The sequence below is a fragment of the Moschus berezovskii genome, chromosome 9, assembly GCF_049115385.1.
Source record: "Moschus berezovskii isolate FMDL1 chromosome 9, NW_MosBer_1.0, whole genome shotgun sequence".
NCBI classification, from domain to species: Eukaryota; Metazoa; Chordata; class Mammalia; order Artiodactyla; family Moschidae; genus Moschus; species Moschus berezovskii.
Window position 1 is genome coordinate 21,710,213 of NC_142468.1, and position 25,223 is coordinate 21,735,435.

A 25,223-nucleotide genomic window follows, 5' to 3' on the forward strand; every position below is an offset into this window, starting at 1 on the left:
GGCTGGCCTCCTGCAGAAGCAAACAGGATGGAGGGTGAAGTGTTGTCTCCTTAGGACCCACGTACAAGCACCAGGCAGGCTCCCTGAGGGGTGGTTCAGAGCCAGCAGCCCAGAAGAGTTGTGAGTGGAGAGCATCTAGATCTTGGATTTTTAGGGCCATGCCCCCTCCTTGTTTCTTTAGGCCCTCTCTTCTAAAAAAACATAAATAGCTCATACTCATTTTTGCATGAAACAACAGGTATGTTTTCACATTCCAATCATGAAAAACAAAAAGGCGTATACAATCCTGAATACGCCTGCTCATAATTTCCCATCCCTCTTCCTGGAGATTAGGACACAGCTCTCTCTGTTTTAGACTTCCAGTGGTTGAGCACTACCTCTGGGCAATTCCCATCTGCCGACCTGTCAGACCGTGTCTCCATCTTCTCAGACTCAGCGCTGTGCTCCTCCTGCTGTGGGGGAGGCCTGGCCCGTTCACAAGGTGAGCAAAACAAATCAGCCTCAGAGCTCACAGGACCACGGGGGTGCTGAGGGCAAGCAACCCCAGACAGGCGGTTTCCTAGAGTAGCAATCCACAAGGCAGTCTCCGCACTCACCATGATGGGACATAAATGGTTTTTACCGAAGGCCACTCACTGTACGATCCCATCTATATAAAATGTCCAGAGTAGGCAAATCCATATAGACAGAAAGTTGATTAGTAGTAGTAGTTTGGGGGAGGGCCACTGAAGAGTGACTGTTAATGGGTACAGAGTTTCTTTGGGGGTTGATGAAAATGTTGTGGAATTTTGGCTGGTAACTGTACCACTTTGTGAATATAATGAAAACAGCTGCACGCTTCAAAAAAAATGGGTAGGCCACTGCCCTCGTCTGCCTTGGGACCCAGAAGTGCTGACAGCTGTGCTGGGAGTCCTGGTTCCCACCCTAGATACGTGCCCTGCGGTTGCGCTGATCACCGCTGAGGCAGTCACCCTTCCACCGGCCTGGGGGCCTGGGCTGGTCTCATGGTGACACTCCTTGCCCGTTAACAGTTCTGCCTCTGGGCAGACGCAGAGGAATCAGCCCTCCCTCCTTGGTGAACCCCACGAGCTCAGAGTCAGGCTGCCCATCCAGCCAAGCACATAGTAGTTCCCGTTGCTACAAGGACCTGAACACCCCCCAGCTCTGCCGAGCCTCAGCCTCTGGCTTCACAATGGGAAGCGCATCTCAGGGGCCCTTTGGGACCTGGTCCCCACCTCCTTCTCTGCATCATCTGCCACCACTGTCATCTTCTCCATCCTCTCCTCTCCTCTCCTCCTCCATCCGCCCCAGCCCAGCCATACTGAACTACGGCCATGCACTTGCCTGGGGTCACTATGTTCTTTCTTTTTCTTCTAGAATGGCTTTCCTTCTTTTACTAGCTAAGTCCTACCTGTCCTTCAAAATTCAGTTCAGGTATCACCTCCTCCTGGAAGCCTTCTCTGATTCCTCCAGATTGAATGAACAAACCCTTCTCTGTTCTTTCACCTCTAATCTAGCACTTAACACAGAGTTTGTATCTGTCCACAGCCTAGTATTCCCACTAGGTGCATTCTTTGAAGATAAGGACATGCTTCACATTCCTGGATTCCCAATCCCTAGCCCAGGGCTTGTGCCATGCATGTTCAATAGGTCTGAGCATGCATGCTCCAACCGACCCAATGGGCCCAAATCAGTGAGCGCTGGTGATGCTGGTCGTTAAGGAACAGGTGGATTTCAGCCCTGTGTCAGGACTGCCTTGGTCAACATATCAGCTCCTGATTTAGGTAGGGTCTGGCTATGGTAGTGTCCAATCCCAACACTCGGAGTCCCTTCAGATTCTCAGGCATATGGCTCTTGCCTCCTCAGAAGAGAAAACTACCAAGTGCTCCAGATTTCCTCCTTGCTGTCCCCATCACGTGCCCACCCCACTTCCTGCCATTCTGGACTCACTCTAATGCACCCACTGCTGAGACTAAAGTGCTGGAAGTCTCCAGATACTCCTGGTGAGTGTCATGCTAAGTCGCTTCAGTCATGTCCGACTCTTTGGAACCCCATGGACTGTAGCCTGCCAGGTTCCTCTGTCCATGGAATTCTCCAGGCAAGAATACTGGAGCGGGTTGCCATTCTCTTCTCCAGAGAATCTTCCTGATGGAGGGCTCGAACCCATGTCTTTTATGTCTCCTACATTGTCAGGCAGGTTCTTTACCACTAGCACCACCTGGGAAGTCCCAGACACTCCTGGACTTACCTGTAATCAGGTAACAACAAGCTAGAGAAAAGCACCTCCCAAGGACTGGAAAGGGGAGAGGGGTGGTGAGATTTTTGGCAGAAGTTTGGACAAAATCACAGCTACATGGTTTCAGGAAAAGGATCAGCTTCCAGCCCTTGAGCTACCCAAGCCCTCAGCATGCTGCAGCATCTAACCATCAGGGGCCCCCGAGGTCCCACTGGGCCTGAGTCCTGCTCACACGCTCACCTCCCACCTCCAGTGGGCGCTGCTGAGTTAATGGCCTGCACCATGTCAGTGGTGAGGGCATCCAGTAGGCTGGTGATAAATTCCAGTTTCTTCCCTTCTGGACAGCCTGAAAGACAAAGTGAGATCTGAAGGCACGTGCTAGGTAAATGATCAAGTAAAGCAGCTTCCTCCACTACCACTGTTTCTTCAACCTCTCCAAGTCCTTCATGTCCAGCCAAATCCAATTTGGGAATTGTCCACAGCTCAGATGATTCGGTCTCCTGCATTGCAGGCAGACTCTTTACCAGCTGAGCCAGGGAAGCCCCAGATGATTCTCATAAACCTCCAGAGTTCCTCTCCCCACAGTCCACAAGGGACCATCAGACCGCATGGACAATAATGCTTTCGGTGTTCTTCCATTCCACAAATTTTTGCTGAGTATCGACTCAGGCACTATGGTATATGTCAGGAGTACACTAGACAGGACTCTTCTCCTCATTAAGTCCATAGTCTACTGGGAAACTAGAGTGGCACACTGAGACCAGACTCCCCCAGAGGCAAGGACCAGCTGCTGAAAGGGCATGAGGGGCGCAGAGAAATCCAAGGTCAAGGTTGACTCAAGGGACCTGCCAGTTTATCTACCCAAGAACCTCTTCCTTTTTTACATCTCTCCTCAGCCAGCTTACATTATAATGATCAGCCCTCCCTTAGAAGTACCCTCAAATCCTTTGTTTATTCCTCACGGTGGGACTCCAGCAAAACCCCTCGCATGGATGAACCTTCGTACAGATATGCCGTCTCCAAATCCACACCCCCAGAGCTGAATGTTGCTGGTGTAAACACCACCACACCACTGGAAAGATGGTTTTCCTGTAAATTCATGACTGCCAGCCCCAAACAGGCCCTCAACACTACCTACGATTCTCCTCTCTGCAACGACTACTTCATTCTCTTCTCTCTGCAGGTCCCCCGGGTCTCTGGTTAGCTGCTACTTTCTCAGTGAAGCCACAGATTTCTTCCTGCCCTTCTCCCAGCACCTCACTCTTTCCCTTTAGAGTACCTGTCACCATCTTCATGTGTTTGTATTCATTTATTTGTATACTCTGTCTCCCACACTATATAAGCTTCACTTCCGTTTTGATTACTAGACATACCCAGCGCCTGGCACGCAGTGAAATCTCAATTCACATTTGTTGAAGATTTGGCTAGACAGAGGGATCCTGGCCTCTATGACTCCGTTCTCAAGACAGAGGGATTTCTACAAACCTCATTTGGGAATCCCCGGACTTTCAAGAGCCTCTGTTTTCAGTTCTCCTTTGGAGTCCTGATGGGAACAGTGGGAGCTCCCACCAGCACTGACCTGATTAAAACTACAGTGTTTTGACCATCAATATTTAATATTCGTATTGTAACTCTCTGGCAGACAACACGGTAAATAAAGAAGACCCAGCCCAGAAACCCTTCAGAGGCCCTGGCCCCTGCCTATGCTTCTTGTGCCATACTCCAGGGACAGTTCTGGGCCACCAAGGGTCATTGCAAAGGCACTCTACAGGGTTGGCAACAGGCACTACGCCCTGCAGGACAGCCTGTCCCTGAGAGTTAGCTTCTCTTCACAGCCCTGGGGAAAAGGGTCCACAGCCCCCAGATCACTGTCCCAACCACCCTGCTGCTGCTGCTAAGTCGCATCAGTCGTGTCCGACTCTGTGCAACCCCATAGACAGCAGCCCACCAGGCTCCTCTGTCCCTGGGATTCTCCAGGCAAGAATACTAGAGTGGGTTGCCATTTCCTTCTCCGCCCAATCACCCTAAGTCAGAGAAAAAACTGGAGCGTTTTTGAGGGTAGGATTTTAAGCCAATGTGTGTGAGTGCTAAGTCGCTTCAGTCGTGTCCCACTCCTTGCAACCGTATGAACCATAGCCAGGCTCTTCTGTCTGTGGGATTCTCCAGGCAAGAATACTGGAGTGTGTTGCCATGGCCTCCTCCAGGAGATCTTCCCAACCCAGGGGACTGAACCCACGTTTCTTAATGTTCTTTACTACGAGCACCACCTGGGAAGCCCTTTAAGCCAAGGACTGCATTTTAAAGATAAAAAAGGGAAGAGCAAGGAGGAGAAACCATGTGTTTAAGGGTTCAGGACTTATTAGGACAAATACCAGACTGGATGCCGATCCTATGGCTCCTGCCATGCCCCTGCCCACTGTCCGTCCCCACCCCAGCTTACAGATGAGGAAACAGACCCAGAGGCGGATGCTGCTTCTGCACAATGAGGGGGTGGCGGGACAGGGAGAGGTGAGGATGTCAGCAAGAGGCAGTGTTGTCTCCTACCTGGCAGCTCCCTATCCTTGAAGGGATCCTCCACCTCCACACTCTTAGCCCTGGCGTCACTCTCACAACTGGGCATCACGTAGCTGAGAAGAGAGAGGGGCAGGGGGTAAGGAGGGGCTGGAACCTGAGCCGACTTCAGCCCCGACCACCAGCAATGATCTGTGTGGTCTCTAGGCCTACAGCACCCAGAGCTAGTGGCAAAATATCTCCCGCACTGTCCACTAGCTACAGGGCGATCCCAGCATCAGCGTCCCCACAGAGGCACATTCAGACATGTCACCACATCGTCTCAGCTACTCAGGTAGAGTGGTGTCCTCTTATGTCTGCACACAGGATCTATTTGACCCATAGAACCTAGTGACTCAGGCAGAGCAATAACCTGCCTGAGTGAACTGAGGTTCAGAGAGATCACCTCCTTTCCCCAAGGCCACCCAGCTAGGAAAGGCCAGTCCTGTGACCAGAACCCAAGATCCAGGTCTTTCTACCAGGACCTCATCTGCCCACGAGCAGAGATGCTGCTCCCCAAGTGTCTCGATTCCCACCCGGCCAGGACAATAAACCCGGGAGATGCGCAGCGCCAGCCTAACGGGAAGCTGGTTCTCTGGCCCCAGGGTCCATCTGAGGGGTGGCACGGGCTCCAGGGGCTCACCGCGTGGAGGTGCCCGGCAGTGGGCGCCCAGTGTCCACCAGCACACACCAGCAGTAGCCAGTGGACTGGTGACATTGCACTGGTTTATAGAGGCCCCCAGGCGCGCACTCGGGGATCACAATGCCCTCGCGGGGGTTCTGCCGGGCCTCTTCCAGGGCGCTCTGTCTCTCCTGGTCACACGAGTGAACTCTCTCTGCAAGAAAAGACACAGCCTGTGGTGACTTCCCACTCCTACGTTTTACGTGCCAGGACCCAGCCTGGCCTCCAGGAACTGATGATGGCTGACTGGTGAATCACCAAGGGGAGCCGGGTCCCCATGCCAGCCCCGAGTGAGGAGCTGAAGGCACAGGGCACCTCACTCTGGTCCTCGCACGGCCAGGCTGCAGTAGCGCTCACGCCGGTAGGCTCCAGTTGGCCTGGGAGTGGAATTCTCCTGACTGTTTTCAGAACAGTCCCTGCTCACGTCTCCTAGCTCCAGCCCTGCAAGATGACAGCTGAGGCAGGAATGCCCGTGTGTGTGGGCACTCTCCCAAACCCAGACCCAGTAGGACAGGGCCACAGTCACTGTCCTCAGGGTGGGAAGATGCTCTGATGCCTGGCACCCAAGAGGAGCAGAAACAAGGCCCAAACCCACTCCTTCCAGGGCTCCACCAGAGCCGGACAAAGTAGGCTGAATGGAGCTGAGCTGATTACACAACACTGCTTCCATTACACAACACACCTTCCCACAGGAAGGTGTCTGCACTCAGCGGCCTCAGAAACCATGCCAGTGTGTCTGAACAGCCAAACCTAGTTTTCCCAGAGTCAAGCCCAGCTTGAGGCACTACATGGTGCCCTGTGCACCGGGGGCTTTAGAACCCCACGGCCCCTGACCAGTCAACCTGCCCGACTTCCCTTTCTTGTTTTTTTGCTGACTCTATGTGGGGTTTTTTTGGTTTGTTTTTTTTTAGCTATTAAAGATAAATAGCATTGGGTTTCTTTTCTCATTATAAGAAATATTTGAAGAATCTCTAACCCCACCAAAGTTAAGTTCTACCTACTCTGGATCTTTCTTTTGCATGTAAACATATGCAAACACATATGCACACACTTACGACCTTCTATTTTTTAAAAACAATAAAAGGAACCATATCATAACCTTGTACCACTGTTTTTGATCTACTTATTTCTCTTTTTATTCATTTACTTTCTCATCACTTTATTTCTCTCATAAACAGTATTCCACAACTTTCCTCTTGAAGAATGTGACAGGAATCACCTTGGGCATCCCGTGACTTTTTCACAGTGTGTTACAAACACACCACTCGGCGAGCCAGGAATTTGGCATCAGCACCGTGGAGTCATCCTGCTCACTGAACAAATGGGTGAAAACAATAGACGCTCAACTCTGATGGAGCCAAACCCTCTGAAATAATGGCTCCGTTAACGATACACATATGAACCGGACAGACATTGAAGCAGACTGTAGGTGTGCAGAGATGCAATGCTGTCTTAGAGGAAAGTCAGATGATGGGGAAACGATTTCTGGTCTCCTAAAAAAAAAAAATGCTGAAAAATTCTCATTGCAGGGTGAGGGAATAGTTCCTTAAGGGCATAATAATATTGGATGGTATATATAGCATATTTGCTATTAAAATATAATTCTGATATGGAAAATAAAAAAAAAGGAATTACTGTTTTCATAATGCAAACATAGCAAAATTGAACAGAATCTCCTTGGCTAGATGAACAGAGTTTAGAACAGTTGACAGACGATAGACTTATGATTCTAAACCCAATTATAACTGCCACCAGAACTGCCCCAAGAGGCAGCTTAGGGAAGAGACACAAACTGTTGGAGAGAGGGGGCCTTTGGGGAGACCTGGCCTGAAGACCCAGAATTTTGAATCGGGCCCCTGGCTAGAAGGGAGCCTGGCACCTTCCAGAGGATTATACAAGAGTGTTTCAATAGCTCTCCCAACCCCAAGTGGGTAACTTTATTTTCCTACCTCATATTTCATGCCACAAAAAAAAAAAAGTGACAGATGAGCAAAACCAAAAGAAAACAGCTTTTTACTGGCCCCGCGTTCATGTAACAACCTCTGACAGAGACTTTAAATTATAAGATCCTCCAGGCCAACATTCTAAAGCCGTAAATCAGACGGAAGGCTAGATGTGAACAGAGGTGGAGAAAGCTTCCCTGGGGACAGAGCAAATGATGGGCCTGACTTCACACCATTGGGGATCCTGAGACTGCAGGGATGTGGAGAGGAGCCAGCCGAGGAGAGGTGGGAACCTGTAGTCTGGGGGCTGTCGACAGATTTCTGGACGTCCTTGAAGGTTGTTCTGAGATGTTTGCAGCCGGCTTCCATAGAGGCTGCACGGAGTTCCACGGAGAATAAAACCATACAAATGATGACGCGCTCTAATTTGGAAAAACTAGGGGGCTAGCAGTGGAATTTGAGAAAAGGCTATACGCAGGGTTTATTACTTTATTACTTTTTTCTTTGTTTGCTTGCTTGCTTATTACTTTATGATGATCTCTGCAAGTCCAAGTGCTTCTCTAAGAAAGAGGCAGGAAAGGTTTATAATCACAGTACTAACCGTTTGCAAAGAAAACACGGAGAGTTTGTCTTCCAACAGAGAGAAAAATCTCCCCTAAAATCCTCTTTATACTAATAATAGTCAAAGCAAGTATTCACTGAGAAGCATGTGCCAGGTGGTAGCGTAAGGACTTCACTTGCCTATTCTCTTTGTCCCTGTGAAGTAGTGCTGCTGTTATGCCCATTTTATTTTTTAAAAAATGTGTATTTATTTATTTATTCAGCTGTGTTGGGTCTCAGTTGTGGCACATGGGCTGTGATGCAGGGGCTTAGTTGCCCTGTGGCATCTTATTTAGTTTCTCGACCAGGGATCGAACCCACATCCCCTACATTGGAAGACAGATTCTTAACCACTGGAACACCAGGGAAGTCACTTTGCCACTTTATAGACCAGGAGACATTCATGAATTTTCCCAAGTTCACTCAAGCAGGCAAGAGGAGAGCTGGGGCTCTGGTCAAGGGCTCTGACAGTCAAGCCTGTCTTACTGAATTCTAGACAGAGGTTGTTGCCTCTAATCATTTGCTTTTAGGGGAAAGTACATTTATTTTTATGGTGTGAAGATTTTCCAGCCAGTCCATTTGCAGACTGCCACAAACCTGCTGCATTCGAAAGCAAATGTGTAAACACCCGTACTTACCCTTTTAACACAGCACTGCTTCTTCTGAACCAACAATTTTTCTCCGCTAGAGCACACTCCGGACCTCATACCCTCATATTTTTCCCTCTTCGCCTCCGAACCGGAACACCTAAAGCCAAATCTGTAACTCACCCACCACTGACAGACAGTAACATGAATAATAATAGCTAACTGCTCTCTGAGTGTTTACTACATACTAGCTCAGTACTGGGCACTTTTGTTAACTCAAACTCATCACAAGCCTCTACGATAAGTGTTACTATACTATAATAATAGTATAGTCACTGAGCAGACTGGCTGTGTAATTTCCCCAAGGTCAATAATGAGGAAGTGGCAGAGCCTCCATTCTAGCCCAAAGAGTCTGTTCCCAGGCCATGGCCTTCATCTCTCTTAAATATCAGCTCTCACTGCCATAGGCTAATCTGATTTGTATTCTAACATATGCTTTTCTTTTACTCAATATCGTAGACAGTTACAAGATGGTACCAGTGAATTGTGCCTCCCTGCATTCATGCCATTGGATAGACCCTCCACACTGACTCTGATTTGCTTTGACCAGTGGAAAGGACAGGGGTGACAGTATACAGTTTCCAGACCTAGGCCTGAAGACTTCTTACATTCCACTTGCCCTTTCTTGCAGTCCACCCTGAGACCACTCCATAAGGAAGCCAGTCCATTCTCCTGGAGGATGAAAGGCCACATGGAAGAAAACCAAAGGGGCCCAGCCCACAGCTAGCACCACCCACCAGGTGTAAGGGTGAGGTCATCCTGGACATCCCAGGCCAGGTGACCGTCCAGTCGGACGAATCCAAGAGTAAGTGCAGCCACGATCCATCAAGGAACCACCACTAACACCGCAGAAAGAAGGAATTATTTTTGCTGTAAGCCTTGACATTTCTGGGTGGTCTGTGACCCAGCAATAGATAACTGAAACACTTAGACTTGCTCAACTCTTTACCAAATTGTGTGTGCACGTGCTCAGTCGCTCAGTCATGTCTGACTCTTTGGGACTCCATGGACTGTAGCCCGCCAGGCTCCTCTGTCCACAGGATTCTCCAGGCAAGAATACTGGAGTGGGTTGCCATGCCCTCCTCCAGGGGATTTTCCTGACCCAAGGGTCAAACCTGAGTCTCTTGCATCTCCGCTACTGGCAGGCAGATTCTTTACCACTGTGCCACCTGGGAATCCCCTTTATCAAATTATTCCATCAGTATTATATACCCCACAAGTATTACAGCCCTCTTGGACCCTTCAACCAATCAATCAATCAATCAATTATTCCTTTAGCGCTTCTCCAGAGGTCATGCAAATACTGATCAGTACATAACGGGAGAGGCATAAGCTTATTCTGCATCTGAAGGCCCAGAAGCCAGCTCCACCCTTACGCTACCCTCTGCCCTTCTCAGTCACTCCCAAACAAATCTTAAAATGGACAACTGTGAAGAAGTCACCTTCCAGAATGCAAGCCAGGGGACCTATTTCAAGGGTCTGACCACTGGTTCAGAAAGGAAGCTCCTCAGAAATTGACACTCACTGTTCTGAAACATTCAGTCTCTGCTCAGGGAAGTCCAGGGAAAGATGAGAGGATTAGAAGGTCCGGCCTGATAACTCTGAGAATGGGCTGGGACCATCTGTAAACACTGGGAAGACATAAACATGGCGGGAGAGGGAACAGGTAGGGCTTGCTCAGGGTGACTTGGGAATACCTAACCACACATTCTTGCACTTAAGCACACTCAGCCCTTCTAATCCATTCCAAGACAGTGCAGACAACAAGTAAGAGCCGATTCACTTCCCACCTGGCAAGGTCGTTTCACTCTCACTCACAAACCTCTGGCTGCCTGAGAGAAGAAACACAACAGAAAAGTAGCCCGTGGAAGGAATGAAAACGTGGTCCAACTCTTGCCACCAGAAAGCACACAGCCCTCCCCACCAATCACACAGAAGCGGAGAAAAGCAGGGCAGCCCCTGGGTGGGAGTGGGCAGGGAGGGGGACAGGGGAGAGAGAGACCAGGCTGAACCAGACAACACAAACCCTGTCTGCAGGCCCAAGGTGCAGATTCTTGGGTGTCCAGCCAAGACAGGAGGAGTGTGGAGAACAGCCCTGTCTGCTACGGCCAGTCCCCGCCTCTGTGCCTCTCAATGACCCATGGTAATTAGGAGCAAAGGACAGCGTGGACAATTTCAACCCCCAGCTAACCCTCCATCTCAATTTTAGCCCACAGTTTATCCTTTGTTTCTGGGAACATTTTCTTCTTTATCATCTGTTTCTTTTTTCTTCTTTACTAAAAAATAAATGTCCAACAAACATAAACATGAAAAGATTCAAGTTTGAGGTCCTTGGGCTGGTCTTTCTCTCTGGCTGCTGCATTCCAGAGAAGTTGCTGAAGGAAGGAACAGACAGAAAAGCTGGGAGGCTGGGTAACTAAACATCCGAGTGAGCAGGTATTGACGAGCCAGGCATATCTTGAACTCTTTGAGAAAGAGCTGGGGAACCATATACTGATGGAGAAACCCAGGGGGAGATGGGAGGAGAGAAAAGGCAGCAGTCAGAGAACATCAGTAGTTTGGGGGTTCTCCAGAGAAACTGAACCAATAGGAAAAAAAATACACATATACATACATATATATATGGATATGGCTATATATGTGGAGAGAGAGAGATTTATTTCAGAGATTTGGCTCCAAGCTGACAAGCTGGAAATTCAGGTAAGAGTGATGGGGCAGTCTCTAGTCCAAAGTCAACATGTCAGGCCAGCAGGCTGGAAATTCAGGCAGGATTTCCATGTCACAGTCTGGAGGTAGCATGCCTTCTTTTCCAGGAAATCTCAAGTTTCACTCTTAATGCCTTCAACTGATTGGATGAGGCCCACCCACACCACAGAGGGTCATCTGCTTTACTTCAAGTCAATTGATTATAAAAGTTAATCATGTCTAAAATAATACCTCTGCATCAACATCCAAACTAGTGTCTGACCAAACTGACTACTGTGGCCTAGTCAAGCTGGCCTCTAAAATTAGTCATCTCTGGGTCCCTATGAAAAATGAGACAAAGAAAAAAGCCCAATCTTATAGAAAAACATACACAGAAAAGCTGAGAAGAGTCACGGGTCTCAGAAACATGTATCGGGAAAGATGCCTCAATGAATGATGCAATCTTCACAGAGAAAGAACCAGAAGCTCTCCTCCAAGGTGAGGATCAGCTGGGAATTAAAGGCAGCTTTTCAGGCTGCCTTGACCAAGCTCCACCTAGACTGCAGACCGGGGAGTGGGGTGGGGACAGGGCCGACGACAGTGTCCTGGGAGAGATCAGTGCTCCTGGGGTCTCAGATCTAATGTGGGCTCTGGAGTAACACAGGAGATTGGGGTTCATGGAGAGGATGCAGAGGGGGTCGAGAGACTTCCTGGCCCCCAGTACTGAGTGTGTGCTGGCACCATGGCAGGCTCAGGAAGAGATCAGAAAAGTTTCATAAGATGTAGCAAGAAGAAAGAACTAGCCACAAGATCCTAACCTACCCTCATTCCAGGCCTCCTCCATCCCCAGAGCTTTCCCTGGGGGCCCCACCTAGAGCAAGGCCTCCCTCTGCTCCCCTCCTGGACTCCTCACCCTGGGCACTGGGACTTAACAAGACTGCAAGCTCCTAAGGGCAAGGGCCCTGTCGCAGCCTTCCTGACCCTTCCCCACATCCAGCCCTGAGCCCCAGCACCTCACTCATAGGAGAACCATGGAGACCCCGGGATAAAGGATGCTCAGAGTATACAGCCCAAGAACCCTGCTATTGCTTGAAACCTTGCTGTTCCATCCCCAGCTGCAGGATTCTGTGTTAGCCAGAAACTTCAGAGATGGGCCCCCACCGCTGAGTCACTGCCAAGTGTGTGTGTGGGGAGGGGGGCAGGGGAATGAGACCACAGAGTCTAGAAAAAGAAAATCAGGTCCCTTTGACTCATCCTAGGAAACGCCACACTCAACCCTCAGACCATCCAGCACTAGATTTTCTTAAGGGAAAAATCAATACATGGTACCCGCCTGAAAAACAGGAGCAGTGTATCTAGGTTGTAAAAGGAATTGTCCCACTGGGCCAAGAATATCAAGGAAAACAGTAGTGTTGTGTCATCTACAATTACCCTGAAGCCCCTTCAAATACCTCCCACCCACCTAGCCTCTGATCAAAAATGAATGAAATGCTGAAGGATAACACAAAATAACAAGCTGTGTATTAAAAAAAACAAAAAACAACCTTTCCTGAAATTCCAGAGGCATAAGAAATTGCGTGGCTCCTGCCTCAGGAGTGTCTGGGTTGGCACGAGTGGTGCGTGCTCTGGGGACTTTCACAGAGAATCTGGCCGATGAAGAAGCTGCAGGAACAAAAGGAGGGGCTGGAGGGACCAGGTCTGAAGGCACTGACTTCCTGTTTCTGAAGAGCCGGCCCTGTGACTGGACATGTGGTCTCCAGCGAGGAGACGCTGCAGGACGCATGATCTTAGACAGTTCTCAGGACACCACCGAGCAGCCCTTTCTATTTGCTTGGCCACACGTGGTTCAGCACCTGTGACCCCTTTTCTGTCCTCCCATCATGCCCAGCACTGAGCTGTCACTTGGCCATCATCAATCCCCTAGTCTCAGAGTCATCCAGGGACTCCAAGAACCCCCTGAAGAGGAGGGGAACCCGCAGAACCATTCCTCAGAGCTCCCTCTGGAACAGACAGTGGACAAGGAAAGGAGACGTCTTGCCAGGGCAGGGAAGAAGCAGACCCCCTGACAAACAGGACAAAGTCAACCCTTGAAACTGCTCAGGTGTGTATCAAGCAGGGGCAGACGTAGAGACACTAGACACAGAATATGCACAAATTTAAAATGGTCACCTCTACCATGGGAATAGGTTTCTCCAAATGACCCTTTAATCTAAGCGATGACAGAGGATTACATGGTTGGATGGCATCACTGACTCAATGAACATGAATCTGAGCAAACTCTGGGAGATAGTGAAAGACAGGGAAGCCTGGTGTGCTGCCGTCCACAGGGCTGCAAAGAGTCAAACACGACTTAGAGGCTGGATAACAACAAAGAGGCCTTGATAGAACTTGGCGCCTTGGGCAAGGCCCTTACTAGTCCGGGCTCCTTTTGCTCATTGAAAATGAAGCAGTGGTGGACTTCCCTGATGGTCCAGTGGTTAAGAATCCAGCTGCTAATGTAGGGGACATGGGCTTGATCCCTGGTCTGGGAACATCCCGTATGTCATGGAGAAACTTGACTTCTGGCAAGACGGAAGAAGCCAATTACAAGCCTGTATGCTACCAGTACTGAGCCCAGGCACCTACAGCCTGAGCTCTGCTACAAGAGAAGCCACCATGATGAGAAGCCCCTGCACTGCAACAAAGAGTAGCTCCCACTCGTCGCAACTAGAAAAAACCTGCATGCAGCAATGAAGACCAGAGCAGCCAAAAATAAATAAATCATAGGAAGACTCTTGAGAGTCCCTTGGACTGTAAGATCAAACCAGTCAATCCTGAAGGAAATCAACCCTGCATATTCATTGGAAGGACTGGTGCTGAAGCTGAAGCTCCAGTACGTTGGCCACCCGATTGGAAGACTAGACTCAGTGGAAAAGACCCTGATGCTGGGAAAGATCAGGGGCAGGAGGAGAAGGGGACAACAGAGGATGAGATGGTTGGATGGCATCACCGACTCAATGGACATGAGTCTGAGAAAACTCTGGGAGATGGTGAAGGACAGGGAAGCTTGGCAGGGTGCAGTCCATGGGGTCGCAAAGGGTTGGAAACAACTTAGCGACTGAACAACAATACATCTCTTTAAAAAGGAAAACGCAGCAGGGGTACTAGAGGTGACCACTGCCATAGCCCAGCATCTTACAGCCAGGCCAGAGCTTCCTCACGGCTCAGGGCCTGATCCAGCTCAGTCTCCCCCACCCCAGGAGAGCCCCAGAACCAGGGAGCAGCTGAGTAAGGGGCAAGGCTGCTGGGGGCCTTCAGGTTTGCCCCCATGCCTCACTCCCCCAACCCCCACTCCCGCCATGGCCATACTCTGTCCAGCTGCCTGTGGCTTAGAACCCACCCCCGCCAAACAAAACTAACAACGCCCGCCTCGTGTCCCCAGCACACCCACTCACAGGCGTGTGTGCAGTAGGCTCTGTAAATAGGGCCCGGTGCTCGGATGACGTGCGGTGGGTCAGGAGGCGTGAGGGAAAATTACAAACCAACCAGCCTGTCTAAGTAATTTCTCTCTGGGGCACCTAAAATGGCCATGCACGGTTCACCGTTGTCTGAAGTCGTACCCTCTGTCTTCCCACACGGACAGAAACTGAGAACTGGAGGAAAACAAGGTCTAAATTCTACAGAAGATACTTCTTCTAGGATGGGCCGTCCCAATATAGCATACAAGCACTTTTTTTAAACTCTTTCCCCAAAGCATCACTGACTCACAGCCACTCGAATTTTAGAAAAGACGCCTTCTCCATTGACTCATGCACTCAGTGAGCTCATATGACCCTTCCTCCAAAAAGAATATGAAACTCTGCACGGTGGTTTTGCAATGACAAGTACTAAGAAGTGGCAAGCTGGCATCTTTGTAGTTTTTCTCACTAACTTCGCTGACCTTGACCTGACAAGCTCTTCCTTTAAGGACAAGAGCTAGCAAATAAAAACTCAGGTGAGAAGGAAGGAGGGGTCGTGGAAGGGGGAGATGGAAGGGAGCTCTTTTTTAATTTGTCAAATAAAATATCATAACTTCACTCTTCTCCTCCAAACAATAACGCTGCACATGCGAGTGTGCTCAGAAACTACATACTTCCAAAGTCTTTTTACAAATAAACACAGAATAAGGGGGCTTAGACCTAAGCAGAGATGGCAGATGACTTCTAACAAGCTGGAAGAAGTCAATTACAATTATCTCAGCAGGGCCTTCGGTTAGGTTTTATTTGTTTCAGCAGCAGAGGCCAAAAGTAGAAATTAGGATGCGGTGGGTTTGCTCTTAATACCACAAGCATACAAACTCAATAAAATCTTTGCTAGTGGAGCAAGTTCCAGACCCCTCCCAGTCTGTGTTCCAACACAGGGTAAAGGAGCAAGGCGACTGGGAAACTAATCTTAAAACAAGATTAAAATGGACTGTGCGGCTAGGCTCTCTGGGGCCTCCAAATGTGTTTCAGATCCTCTTAGCGAAGAGAGAACTTGAGAAAGGCCTTTGTTGTCAAAGAGAAAGTCATAAGAATGACCACCCATCCCCACCCCTGGCTCTTATTTTACTGGCCATGATGGACCAAGACACCTGCAGAAGATTCATGGGCAGACGTCCAGAAGGCCAGTGATAGAAATAAACATCAAGGATTTGTTTTGATATAGACATTTTAAAGGCACACCAGCCCAGCCCCATCCGCGGCTGCTAACGTTAGTGGATTACTCATTCTTCCTTCCAATCACGTCATGTGCAAGTCTCCAGGTGGCTGTGGGGTATTTGCTTACAACGGCTACCGCTGGTTTCCCTGAAAACTGTTTATTTTTCCAGGCCTCAGGTCATTACATCACCCCGTGGTTTCTGGGCAGGCCAAGAGCGCTGGTTTTGGGGGTGGGGGATCCAGCCGGGAGGTGCTATAGCCTCTGTGACCCCAAGTCCCAGTTCTAGGAGCAGCCACCCCGGCAGGAACTTCCAGGTAAGGGAAGAGTATCCAAAAGGTGACCGAAGGGCCCAAAGTAGGCCTAGGAGAGCACTGTTCTGACCCTGGCAGGTCAGGACAGGATGTTGAAAACAGCTTACTTGTGACTCGGATGGTGACTGAGGCAAACACTCTCATGTTCAGGAGGGCAGGGGTCACGGTCGCGACAGACGTATTAGAAATGCATTTCCACCTGTGTCCCCGCTGGCGGCTGGTCTCCAAGGAGCAGAGTTACCAGCAGCTGCTGCATTTACAGATGGACAGAAGGAAGGTCTGCCAGGCAAGCAAGTGAGGAAGGAAAGACACAGTCCATTTGAATTGACACAGGGCCAGGTGCTAGGGCCCCTTGAAGTCAGATCAGATCATGACGTTAACTAGAAAAGATGGAGATAAAGGAAAGAAAAAGATGGGAGAGGGAGGAGAGAAGTCAAATGACCTCACAGGTGGCCACCGGTGGGTACCAGGCCAGGAGAGGGGGAAAGGGCTGTAGTACACACCTTCAGAGCATCGTCCGCACGAACAGAAGAGTGAAGGCTCACACGACCACATTTTCTGAGATAATATTTTCCCAGAGGAGAAAGCACAGAATGTTGTCACACAGAAAGAGAGAGAGGGGGAAAAAAAGACTTTTATAAATCACATGCTGTAGGGACGTGTCCGCATGTAGCAAAATTAGAAGCAGTTAAGATATGGATGAAAGATGAGATGCAATCTAGTTTTTATCATTTCTTGGATCTCTGTACTCTCTTCTCTAACATGTAAGTGATTACAATTGTGTGTTTTTTTTTAATCTAGTTATAATAAGAAATGCTTTGGTCACTAGCCTCTGGTACCAAAATCTCAGCAAGAGTTTGTTTTCTTATAAAAGCAGAGTTTCTGGCCAACACGTGTATAGGAGAAGATGCTCGCTGTTAAATTCTGGGATGTTCGCCACCAGGTCCATTGTCTTCCTGGTTGCAAGAACTCCTGGTACAAAGGATGCAAGAATCAAACAGAAGTTCAACAGGCAAACTTCCTTCTGTGGACCCTGCCACGTACTCAGAGGGCAACCCTGACCATGATAAGCCTATGACAAAGCCTTAAAAGCAGGGACCCAAACCTTCGGGAGGAGGGAAGGAGACAGGATAAGTCTGCAGGCATAAGTGTCATGTTGTTGCAAAACTTTAGCTGCCCGGTGGAACCTTTCCAACGTCAACAGTACCCAGGCCAGAAACCAAACCTGGCGTCACAGGGTCTGAGCATGAAAGAAGGATGTTTGGGGTGTAAAAGAAACTGGGATGGCCTTTTTGCCTCTGGGAGAGAGAGAGCTGAGGAGGAGAGTGCTCACTCAGTTGGCTCATAGAGTCCCACTCCAACCTCCCCAGGGGTGTGGGTAGAAGCTCTCCGGACTCAGAATCTTTCATCAAACTCTAACGGGAAAATGTCCCAGGGGCCCCATACAGAGGCTGCTGTCCATTCCAGAGCCCAGACCCAGACAAGTTATCATTCAAGCCTATGTGACTTCTCATCAAACCAAGTGAAATCATGTGAAAAGTGGCTAACACAATACATCAAGGTAGTCCATTGAAGTTTTTTTCAATAATTTATGTGCTCCTACTGTGCGCCAGGCATTTTAGATACACTGAATTCTCAGAAAAATCCTGCAGGGCATTAACGACTTTATCTAATAAATAAGGAAGTCAAGGTTCAGGGTAGTCAATTATTAACTTTCTCAAGGTTACCAGCTTCTCGGTAGGAAGCAACCAGTTCTACTGTTGTTGTTCAGTTGCTCCACGGTGTCTGCCCCATGGACTGCAGCACACCAGGCTTCCCTGTCCATCACCATCTTCCAGAGCTTGCTCAAATTCATATCCATCGAGTCGGTGATGCCATCCAACCATCTCGTCCTCTGTTGTTCCCTTCTCCTCTTGTCTTCAATCTTTTCCAGCATCTTTGCATCAGGTGGCCAAAGGATTGGAGCTTCAGCCTCAGCATCAGTCTCTCCAATGAATATTCAGCGCTGATTTCCTTTAGGATGGACTGGTTTGATCTCCCTGCAGTCCAAGGGACTCTCAAGAGTCTTCTCCAACACCACAGCTCAAAAGCATCAATTCTTCAGTGCTCAACCTTCTTTATGGTCCAACTCTCACATCCATAGAATTGCCTGATACCAAAGACCACACTCATGCCATTACATGGTTGAGCTCTTCTGTATACAAAAGATTCCCTACCCTCTCACCTATGAAGGCCAAGCCTCAGGATGCTTTCTGGGCAACCCACTTGTGAGAACATGCACAGGAAAGGATGTTAAAGCTCACATGAGAGGGAAAAGTGCTATGTGAGTCACCTAAAAATTTTACGCTAATACAGGCTTCCCAGGGCACGTCAGGAAACATCTCAGGAGACACAGCCCCTACTTCTAAGAAAGAGACCACAAAAATGTGAGAAAGACACACTTCTACTCATGATCCCACCCAAATGCTTCTATTTCAATCTTATATGGGCTTCCTTGGTGGCTCAGTGGTAAAGAATCCGCCTACCAATGCAGCAGACATAGGTTCAATCCCTGGGTTGGGAAGATCCCCTGGAGGAGGAAATGGCAACCCACTCCAGTATTCTTGCCTGGGAAATCTCACGGACAGAAGCCTTGTGGGCGACAGTCCATGAAGCCACAAAGAGTCTGACACGACTTAGCGACTAAACAACAACAATGCAACAATTATATACCAGCAGCCAGCACACTTTTTAAATGTAAAGGATCAGATCATACTTTGGGTTTTGTAGGCCAGTCTCTGACACAACTCTTCAACTCAACAGTTATAGCATGGAAACAGCCATAGTTGATGGTACATAAATAAATGGACATGGCTGTGTTCAAATAAAACTTTATCTGCAAAATCAGTCATGAGGCCTTTTGCCAACCTGTTATGCACCTATGAGACATGATGCCCTTCACACAGAATTACATCAAAAAGGTCGGCAGGCACTCTGTCAGTATTACCACTTGACCATGATGGAGAATGGCCCAGTTTCTTAGAAATACCCATGGTATCAATCTTTGATAATGATCACTGGTCTCAGTTTCTCCCTTGGAACCTTTAGTTCTCTCCCAACTATCCTGTCCTATATGCCAACCTCACAGACATAACTGGGGCCAACCATGGAAAAATAAGGTGACTGGGCCCCTCTGACAAAAGTAAGGGAGTTGTTCAGTTCAGTTCAGTTCAGTCGCTCAGTCGTGTCCGACTCTCCGCGACCCCATGAATCACAGCACGCCAGGCCTCCCTGTCCATCACCAACTCCCGGAGTACACTCAAACTCATGTCCACAGAGTCGGTGATGCCATCCAGCCATCTCATTCTCCGTCGTCCCCTTCTCCTCCCGCCCCCAACCCTTCCCAGCATCAGAGTCTTTTCCAGTGAGTCAACTCGTCGCATGAGGTGGCCAAAGTATTGCAGTTTCAGGGAGTTGTACCTGCCTGGAAATCATTTCTCAGCACGACCCCATTTCATGCAATTGGAAACTACTTAGGGGAAGAAGAAGTGGAAGCAAACATTATCAAACTTGACATCCCCTTCATTACACACAAAGAACGTAGCCTCAAAAGACAGGCACTCTATTCCCAGAGAAATTGTTTTCTTCAGCCCTACCACTTACTACAAAGGTCCGTCTAGTCAAAGCTATGGTTTTTCCAGTAGTCATGTATGGATGTGAGAGTTGGACAATAAAGAAAGCTGAGCGCTTAAGAATTGATGCTTTTGAACTGTGGTGTTGGAGAAGACTCTTGAGAGTCCCTTGGACTGCAAGGAGATCCAACCAGTCCATCCTAAAGGAAATCAGTCCTGAATATTCATTGGAAGGACTGAATGCTAAAGTTGAAACTCCCATATTTTGGCCACCTGATGCAAGGAACTGACTCATTTGAAAAGACCCTGATGCTGGGAAAGATTGAAGGCAGGAGGAGAAGGGGACGACAAAGGATGAGATGTTTGGATGGCATCACCGACTCAATGGACATAAATTTGAGTAAACTCCGAGAGTTGGTGATGGACAGGGAGGCCTAGCATGCTGCAGTCCATGGGATTGCAAAGAGTAGGACGTGACTGAGCGACTAAACTGAACTGAAATGAACCACTTACTAGCTGTGAACCAGGACAAGTTACTTCCCCTCTCTTGGCCTTTGACTCTTCATCTATAAGATAAGGATGACAACACTTATAGTGTTATGGCGATGCTCAAAGAGAACACATAGCTGATACAGGTAGCTGATAGCTATGATGACAGTGACGATTCTGTCTTTATTGATGAAGATCATTTCTGCTGCATCCTCCTCCAAAGCAATCAAACACGTTAAGCGAAATTCTCTAATAGATATGACACACAGGCACTAAAGCCCTTGCCTTCACAGAGTATAGCCTAGATATAGAAATTAACCACTGACAGGTGAAAAAAGGGCTTCCCAGGTGGCGCCAGTAGTGATGAACCCGACTGCCAATGCAGGAGACAGAAGAGATACAGGTTTGATCCCCGGATCGGGAAGATCCCCTGGAGGAGGGCATGGCAATCCACTCCAGTATTCTTTTCTGGAGAATCCCACGGACAGAGGAGCCTGGCAGGCTACAGTCCATGGGGTCGCAAAGAGTCGGACACGACTGAAGCAACATAGCGCACACAAGTGAAAAGAATCACAAAAGCTGTTGCTAAAGGTCAAATGTTTCAGGCAAAAACTACTGTATAATTTCAGAGAGAGCGCTCCCTCCTATCTACCCCTTGGGCGCCAGATGAGAAGTGAGCCCCCTACTGGCGACTCTTTGCAGATACCACTTACAGATACCACAGGTACCAAAAGACTTCTCTTTGACTTACCATATTTGCTTAACAGTGAGGGAAGAGTGGAGGAAACGTGTAAGAAGAAGCTTCCTAATAGATGATTTTGCTTAAGGTGACAATTACAAATTCTTTCCTGATTAAGGAATTCTCACTATAAGCAGAAAGTGAAAAGTGAAATTTGCTCAGTCGTGTCTGACGCTTTGCCACCCATGGACTATACTGTCCATGGAATTCTCTAGGCCAGAATACTGAAGTGGGTAGCCGTTCCCTTCTCCAGGGGATCTTCCCAAGCCAGGAAGAGGACTCAGTCTCCTGCATAGCAGGCAAATTCTTTACAGTCCCAATTTTCCTACCAAAGATGATGATAGTAATAAATACAATTGTAGTTACAATTCATCATGCACTTACTGTTTATCTCTTAGTCAGGCACTGGTTAAGTAATATACAGACTAACTTAGTCAACCTTTACTCACCATCCTTTAAGGGGGAGATTATTATTCCAGCTGAGCACTGAGGCTTGGTGGGGACGGAGGGAGGCATTTGACCTCAACGGGTGTTTGACTTCACTTGATTTGACTTCACTTGACTTCACTAAGTGTTGGAGCCAGAAAGAGAACCCAAAACTGGTGTTTTAACCATGGCCCCTGTTCTATCAAAGACTCTGGCCCACAGGATATCACATGGGCTCCTTTCCACCCCAGTGTCCCAGGTCTCCTCCAGCTTCTGTCAAACAGGGAACCAGACACAGGCTGGGGTACTTGGCAGAGAAAATCAATCAATGCCATGTGGCTTCACCTCACAGTCTAAACTGTTCCATGCACCCCAGTGTCCACAACCTTTAGGACAAAGCTGGAATACCATTCAGATAACCAGAAGGAGGGCAAGGACAGTTCACTCATTCACTGATGGTCATGCAAAACTCTGCCTGCCAGGTGAAAGGGATGTATCTTTAGTTCACAGTCCTTACTATTCGTCAGGAAAAAATGATATGGCTAAATTCAATAACCAGGCAGAAATATGCCAAGTGGCATTTCTCAGAATGAAGTCTGAGGCTGAAAGAAGAGTAAGTCCCCCTAATAGAGAAATAAATTGGGTCTGTTGATAACACATTGATGGACATCTAGTTTCTATTGATGGTAAATGAACTTTATCAACTTTGGTCTTCATTGATGATAAATGAACTCTATAACCTGATCACTCTTCAGAAATTACTACCTTTCTACAAGGATTTCAGTTTCCCTGGTGGCTCAGTGCTAAAGAATCCGACTGCCAATGCAGGAGACCTGAGTTTGATCCCTGGGTCAGGAAGAACTCTTGGAGAAGGAAATGGCAACCCGTGCCGGTATGCTTGCCTGGGAAACCCCATGGACAGAGGAGCCTGGTGGGCTACAGTCCAGGGGTTTGCAAAAGAGTTGGACACAACTTAGAAACTAAACAACAACTACAAGGGTTCAACCAGTACTAAAACCTGGACACTTACAAGACCTTGAAAGATCAGATTAGAAAAGACGTGATTGTAGGCAGTTAGCTAGAGCCTTAAAAACACATAGATCCAAGGTTCTTAAGGTTTGAAGTCCAACTTCTCTATGGCCAGCCATTATTCCAAATTCTTCTGTATTGCACATAGAAAGTCAATTAAAAGATTAAAACATACCATCAAACTATTTTTTTTAGCTAAAAGGATCAACTACTTATGGAAGATGATCCCTGAATCCTAACTGAAGACAATTAAAGTTGGAGGAGATTAACTCATCTCATCTCCTCATTTTACAGCTGTGGAAGAAACTGAAGGCCAAAATGGTGAAATGACTTGCCCAGACCCACGCAGTGACAGTCACGGAGTAACCATGTGGCACCCATGGATAGATCAGTCATGCACATAATCCAAGGCAAATAATTTACCTGAATTTCTTATGTTGGTGTTGTTCAGTTTGGAGTCCTTGATTACCAAGTGCTTAATCCAGAGAGTGGGAGCTGTGATTTCTGAAGAAAAAAAAAAGAGAGAGAGAGAGAAAATAAAGTCTGGGCAACAAAGAGTATGAAACTTGGGATGTAACACTCCAAACTTTTTAAAAGCCTGAGGCATCCCATATCCACTTCATCCCAGCAGCCTCTTGCTTCCTCCCTATGGAAGCTCCTCTCCATCAGCTCAGAGGAGCCAGCTAGGGCCTCTTGTGCCGGGAGGCAGAGTGGTCAGAGTCCAGAGGCATTGAACCACTCCATCCAGGAATAAAAATATTATCCCAGGAGGTGAGGAAAATGGGCCAAGCCAAATCTCTCTCAGCTGCTTCCCTGGAAGAAGATTTAAAGGAAATAAATCAACAAACCAATGCCAAAAAACCACAGAGACCATTTTGGAAGAAACAGCTGAGCCACAGCAGATTTTAGCTTGCTGAGACTCTGCTCCACATGGGAAAGAAAATAATGGGTCTAATGTGTGCTTCAATCTCTTTTCTAATGGTTTCTCATCAAACAGAGGCTGAATTCTTCATCCAGAGAGCTCCAGGAGGCCACCAGGCTCTCCAGGACTGGGGTCACCCAGTGGACAGGTGCTGTGGAAATCTGAGGATGCCCCTGAGCACTGGAGATGAGACCTTTCATGAGTATGTTGGAAAGGTCTTCCAAGTTGACGTGGTCTCCGTTTCCTACCCAGACTGCCCAGGGTCCAGGGTCCCAGACTCGCCAATGATCTAGGACATTTGTGGGTCACAGAAACATTTGAACTTCCAGGCATGAACACACGTGTTTTACTCCATGGCCAGCTGCAAAGGCTATCGTGTGTTTCTGTCTAGAGCTGAGCCTGGGCTAGGGCCACCCTTAGCCAACAGTTCCCACGAGTGGCGTCACTTCTTTTTGTTCCTCTGTCTCACTGTCCAGTCTTGGGATCCAAGCCTGGATATACTCAGCTGAAAGCTGCTAAATGGCTGCCGTGTATTGCACGGAGCACCACATCTCATTGTCAGACTTCCTAGAAACTGCAGTCTGCCAAGCTTCCTGCTCCCCTTCATGGGAACCTGGAGTATTTAGCAAAGCACACTGAAGGATGTAGGCCCTGAGCAGCTCAAACTCAAACTAAAGCCAGCCTTCTGCACCCAAGTTCCCGTTGTCCGCTCCTCAGACCTCCAGAGATACCCAGCCTATTTTGCCACGAACTATCGCTATTTCTCTTGATCTAGAATTTCTCTTCCCCCAATGTCTTGACTCCAATACTTTGGCCACCTCATGTGATGAGTTGACTCACTGGAAAAGAGTCTGATGCTGGGAAGGATTGGGGGCGGGAGGAGACGGGGATGACAGAGAATGAGATGGCTGGATGGCATCACCGACTCAATGGACATGAGTTTGAGTGAACTCCGGGAGTTGGTGATGGACAGGGAGGCCTGGCGTGCTGTGATTCATGGGGTCGCAAAGAGTCGCACACGACTGAGCGACTGAACTGAACTGAACTGAACTGAACTGAACGTCTTGACTCAACTCTCACAGTCTCTACAAGTCAGCCAGACCAACTCCATGCACCAGTCTCTTTCCTGTGACTTTCCTCATCACACTGTGTTTCCACCATACTCCCTCTGCCTGGAACACCCTGATTCTTCCCTCACATTTTCAGATCCAGCTCAAGTTCCCTCTCTTCACAGAATCTTTTCCCAGACCACTGTGATCTCTTTCTTCTGGAAATGTCTATCACAGAGGAAATAAAACTGAGACCATGTAGCTTCATACATAAATTCTCCAATAGTTGCCACTCTGTTGAGAGCAAAGGCTTTCACCTTATCTATTTCTCCTTCATCCCCCACAGGCCTCGCACAATGCTGGGCACAGAGCACTACAAGGACTTATAAGAGCTGACTCATTTAGAAAAATGATGCTGCCGGCCTGTCTTTCTCAGCCATGGCTCCTCGGTCTTGGCAGTTTGCAGGGTCCATCCAGGCTGTGTTATTGTTGGATGTTAGTGGCCAGGCAGGAAGCCTGGCGAGAACAGAGGGCCTTTCCAGAAGTGGAGGGTGTACTAGTTCCTGGGAGGATTTGTATTTTTTAAAACATTAAAAACAGCCTGGCTGAAACCAGGAAAACTTGAAATTAAAAAAGGAAAAAAAA

General features: G+C 48.2%; 1 protein-coding gene across 3 annotated transcripts in view; it reads right to left on the reverse strand.

Moving 5' to 3' along the window:
* Positions 1–25,223, reverse strand: part of SMOC1 (SPARC related modular calcium binding 1) — a 149,084-nt gene that overhangs the window by 14,431 nt on the left and 109,430 nt on the right. For all 3 annotated transcript variants that reach the window (XM_055436265.2, XM_055436264.2, XM_055436263.2), the window contains exons 7-10: positions 23,031–23,111; positions 5,430–5,622; positions 4,781–4,863; positions 2,477–2,582 (exon numbers count right to left, since the gene is read on the reverse strand). In XM_055436265.2, coding sequence (XP_055292240.2) covers positions 2,477–2,582; positions 4,781–4,863; positions 5,430–5,622; positions 23,031–23,111 — 463 coding nt within the window. The remainder of the gene's footprint in view (positions 1–2,476; positions 2,583–4,780; positions 4,864–5,429; positions 5,623–23,030; positions 23,112–25,223) is intronic.